Source organism: Montipora foliosa, chromosome 10 (assembly GCF_036669935.1).
Source record: "Montipora foliosa isolate CH-2021 chromosome 10, ASM3666993v2, whole genome shotgun sequence".
In the NCBI taxonomy this organism is placed as follows: Eukaryota; Metazoa; Cnidaria; class Anthozoa; order Scleractinia; family Acroporidae; genus Montipora; species Montipora foliosa.
The window spans coordinates 29,841,234-29,846,233 of NC_090878.1; the positions used below are offsets into that span (position 1 = coordinate 29,841,234).

The window sequence follows — 5,000 nt, forward strand, 5'->3', positions numbered from 1 at the left end:
AGTTCAAAACCACTTAAACATAGCATTGTTAAACGTATTTTGGTATTTAAACGGTAGATATAGGCATATTTTTATCCCAGAAAATTTTTTCATCTGTTCGGATTTCCTAGCTGAAAGTGTAGCGATCCGAAAATTATAGGGATCAAAACTTACCTTTTCGAAAATTTCAGCAAGAAAAAAGGCTCCCGAAAAATCTAGGTGACCTTTTTAGGACAAAAATCCGTTAAAAATGGGCAATTATACATTTTGTAAATGTTCGAAAATCCTTGGACAGGCAGGAAAGCCAGAAATTTTAGAACAAATGTTCCGAAAATTCTAGATCTCAAATCGTCTTCCGAACAGATATTTTCCGAAAATTGACGTTGGGTGCCCCTGCTGGAGATCGAAGAGCCAGAAGAGTCGTAGGTTTGTTTTGTTATTTCTGTGCGCATAAATCGTGCATTTTATCCAAAACTACGGTTGATTTGCCTTTAAGGTTAAAAGGATGAAGGAAAAAGGTGAAGGTTAGTCGCCCACTGGTGACTAGCTCTAAAAATCTAGTCGCCAACGCTTGATTTTTGGTCGCATTGGCGACCAGTGAGTCGCAATGTCGAGCCCTGTTTGGTATCTTCTATCGTTTCACAAACACTATAGCAATGAAAAACCCTTTCGAACCTCCTCAAGTCTTAGTTTAGAACGAAAGAAATTTCATGGAGCCAAACAAAAATTCGAACACAGGACAAAAATTTGCTAATCTAACAACAACATTTCGGTTGTAGTTCGTATGTACTGAAATGAAATTTCATAGAGTGTCGGTTAGCGTTTCGCATTTCAACGAATGAATGGAATCAACAACTGTACTCTTCTCTCCACATTAAGTGTAAACACAACCTGAATGAAACTGTAGACAAGCATTACAAGCGATTTCCTTTCCCTTGCTCAATTGATACTTTGTCAATAAAAAGATATAACAGTGTAATGCCATTATCATTTTGATTGATTAGAAGAAGTGACACTTCGAAGTTAACTTCGATGCTTACAAGTTCCCATTCCTTCTTGCATCAAGTCCTTTATCTCCACTTAGATAAAACAATTACGCTGTCTTATCACTACTGCCATGTCCTGGTCAGTAGCGTCATAAATTGGATGTCTAAGGCACCAGTCAAGAAATGCACTAGAATTGTCGTCGTTGACCGACGCCATTTTGGATTTGATTTTAAAGCCATATATGGAAGATAGGTCCCAGTGTGGTACTTTTTTGTTTGGGTTGACAGAACGTAGCAGACTAGAAGCTCATGACCTTGAAGCGTTTCACTCTGGTTTAGAGCTGGGGGTTTTTTTTTCTCGTAAGCGACCATTCCCGTAAACTACTGCAACCAGCTTTGGGATTACCCAACTGGACTCTACCATTGTTGTCACGCTCTTGTAAAGCGACCACCGAAAGAATCTCATCTCTGTTGTCAACACTTTACTACAACAACTGCGCTAACAATTCGTTGACAAAGATCTTTGTTCAAGTAAGTACAAGGATCACTTCTCCATTCAAGATTTGAAAGCTACATCCTGCCGCACAAGAGATCGATATTGTAGCATCAGTGAACTTTTTAAACGACCCTCTCATTATCAAGAAGTTTCCAGTTTTTAATAGGTGCATTTCCGAACATTATCCTCTCTATCATCAATAAGAATTTAAAAATTTGCGGAAAGCTCTTGTAAGTGACCACCCTCATTAGGGCCATTTATACGAGAGAAAATAAGCTGCGGCATATTCTGGCCGCGGCGTACATAATACGCGAAAGGAACTACTTATACAAATATAAACTCCCAGGTCAGGATAAGCCGCGGCTTGAGAAAGCTGTGACTGTAGATTTTGTACCATTTATACCGGGTGTTCGCGTCTTATGTAAGCCACGGCCAGAGTACGCCGCGGCTTATTTTCTCTCGTATAAACGGCCCTATTGTTTATAATGTTGGTCGCTTATGAGAATCGGCTCACGTAAGCGACCGGCTATTGTTGCGACCACTTTTGCAAATTCCCAGGGTGGTCACTTATGAGGGTTTCAACTGGCCTTTTTCAAACGTTAACTTAAATGTACATGCAAAAGAAAAATGCTCAATGTCAAGACGAAATTTCGAATGTCACAATGATATTTCGAGCTTTTGACCAAAACAATAGGTGTTTCGAAAATTTGACGAAGTTCGAATAAAAATTCATTTCCTCCGAAACTTTGTTATATTTTGTCGAAAAGTAGCCAAAGGCGGCAAAAAAGCGTGGAATTCGTTTGCATTCTTTTTACACAGTACTGAAGTATTAGCACTATTAGTACTTAGAAGATTGACAAACCCACTGTAAGAAAACCACTAAGCAGTTAATTCTTCAGGGACCAACAATAAAATTAAAAGAAAACAAAAATCTTTAAATCAGTTAATTTTGCAAAAGCATGAGCAATTTTGTAAGGGATCCACTGTGGATCAGGGAGAAATAGAGCAGGAAGTTTTAGCGACTCACTTGCATGTTGGACGGGCCTTCTTTTCTTTATCCTCATGACAAGTTCCTCCATTTTGACAAGTTGAAGCCTTGCATTCAAAAGCATCTGCACCAATAAGACAGAACCCAAGCAAAATTATGGCACAGCCACTCATTCCCAATTTCAAAAGTTGAGAATCAGGCTTTGAATTAATCAAGATACACAATATCATTATGCTAATTCTGATTTCCATGCAGACGGAAAATGAAAACATGACTTTGAATACACTAAAACAAAGATAATGCCAGCTGGACACTAAGAGGAAGCAGATGTGTAGATAATCATTTCCTAACGTTAAAAAACAGGAAGAAGTAATCTGCACTGAAAGCACATGATTAATGAGATTAAAAAATAGAATTAAAACAAACAGGAAGAAGAAATATTTAAGACTCAACAAAAATAAAAGAGATTAATAATTATTCTGCCACTCCTTGAAGCAGCCCACATTTACAAGCAAAATCGTCTAGCATTAGACAGAGTAAAATTTATATGTGCCTGTGCTCTCTTAGCTAGGAAGCAGAGGGATAAAGGGGACGTTATTTTTGAGTGGACCTACATATAGATGTTGATAACAGTGCATCTAATTCAAGCGTGAGACAAAATAATATTACCTCCACTTGGGTGTTATGTTATAGAGAACTAGCAAGCGCCCATTATCTGACAAGGGTGCTCTTTGCTTTCACAGAAATGACCATCAACTTTACAAACAAAACTAACCATTTTTATCGTTAAAGCTTTCCCTCACTAACTAAAATAGTTATTATACATGTAGTACAATGCAAATATAAGATTTAAAAGGAAAGAAATTACTATATTGTATTTTTCATTTAAGTATCTCCTAAAGTCAATAATTTCAACAGAGACCAAAACAATGCATAGGGAACTGATATTTATCATGGCACAAGAAAAATGATAAAGACAGACAAAGCAAGAAGGCAATTAGCATGGCTGTGATACTTGTAAACAATCCTGAATCCACATCCTTTCTTTTTTAATATTTATGGTAGTGAAGAATCTACTTACAGCACTTTCTAAAATGGAAAATGACAACAACCAAGAGAGACACAACATTCATCATAGAAACATACCAAAATAAACATCTACTGAGTAACTAGCAAATACTTGTAGCTTTTCAACAGAGCATAAACAATACCGGTACCTACCTGTGGTATTGCAGGTTCTCTGATCGCCAAGGAGTTTCACTGGAGGCAAACAGTGGCAGGAGTAGCCATCTGGATAAATGTGCTTTGGTGCCAGTAAGCAGATGTGACTGCAGCCTCCAAACTCTGTCCTTGGTCGGCATGGATTTGTTCCTATGATTTGAATACAAGAATGGTTCATAAGAAAATTCTAAACACATTTTACATGTCATATGTATATTTTATACACAAATGCAGGAATATATAGGTGGACTTCAAATAAAAATGAACTCTTTTTAAGTCACTAAACTTATGCATGCTCTCAACTCTAAGAAACTGTCACTTTTAATTTACATGAAAGATGTCAATACAATAGACCACTTTGAATTCATAAAAATTAGTACCAACCACTTTCACATTCTTTCGTATTTATATAAATTAGACCTACTGCCCTCGTTTTAAAACAAATATTCTTTTGAAAATTGCCTGTTGTAGTGAGTCCAGAAAGGCTTCTTAGCATTGAAACAAACGAGTATTTTATTTGGCCACCATTATGAAAGAGGTCTATGATAAGATTGGATGCCATTGTTCAAAAGTAATGTGAAGATTGGGAAAGGAGAAATTATTTTGTGACATCCATCATGAAATTTCTGTATGGCATCACAACAATTATTGTTGCTGCTCATCAGGAAAAGCATCCTTTCAAATAATCATTTTGATCAGACACAATGACGATATGTTCAGACGTAACATTAAAAATTAATAACCTAAACTAAACAAGCCAAGAATGAATTACTGGTTCTACAGAAAACACTGATAGATAAGCCACACTTTAAAATTTCATCCAAAATTGGGGGTATGACTTGTCTAGAAGAACATCTCGGAATAAATCTGTAAATTTCTATAATCACCCTCAAACTCCAAAATAATGTCTCTTTTAACTTAACATAAATAATTTGTTTTGTAACTCCCAAAGAAGCCCTTGATGACAGCCTGCTAAACGGCTTTCATATGAATTTAGAAATGCCTTCCCTGAACAGGTGAAGGATACAAGACAAAGAATCTCCATTCCACCAGCAACATTTTGGTAGGGTAACAGATGACATAACTTTCACAGAGATCAATCCATGTGAGCAAGAAAATACCATGCAATCTTTGAAAACTTAAACATGTTGTCGCCACTTTTTTCTTTCTCCTAACAACATACTTGGTTACTAAGCAAAGTATATAACCAAATGAACCTGGTCACAAAAGCTGCCAACAGACTTACATGTACACAGCTTTCACTGAAAAAACAGTCGAACCTCGATTATCCAGACTCGTTGGGACTAGAAAAAGTAGTCCAGATAATCGA

At 36.7% G+C, this 5,000-nt stretch overlaps 1 protein-coding gene across 11 annotated transcripts in view; it reads right to left on the bottom strand.

Annotated features, from left to right (window-relative positions):
• LOC137973440 (very low-density lipoprotein receptor-like) overlaps window positions 1-5,000 on the bottom strand; it is a 52,812-nt gene that overhangs the window by 15,625 nt on the left and 32,187 nt on the right. For all 11 annotated transcript variants that reach the window (XM_068820251.1, XM_068820246.1, XM_068820247.1 and 8 more), the window contains 2 exons: window positions 3,671-3,820; window positions 2,489-2,573 (listed from right to left, as the gene is read on the bottom strand). In XM_068820251.1, the coding sequence (XP_068676352.1) occupies window positions 2,489-2,573; window positions 3,671-3,820 (235 nt within the window). The remainder of the gene's footprint in view (window positions 1-2,488; window positions 2,574-3,670; window positions 3,821-5,000) is intronic.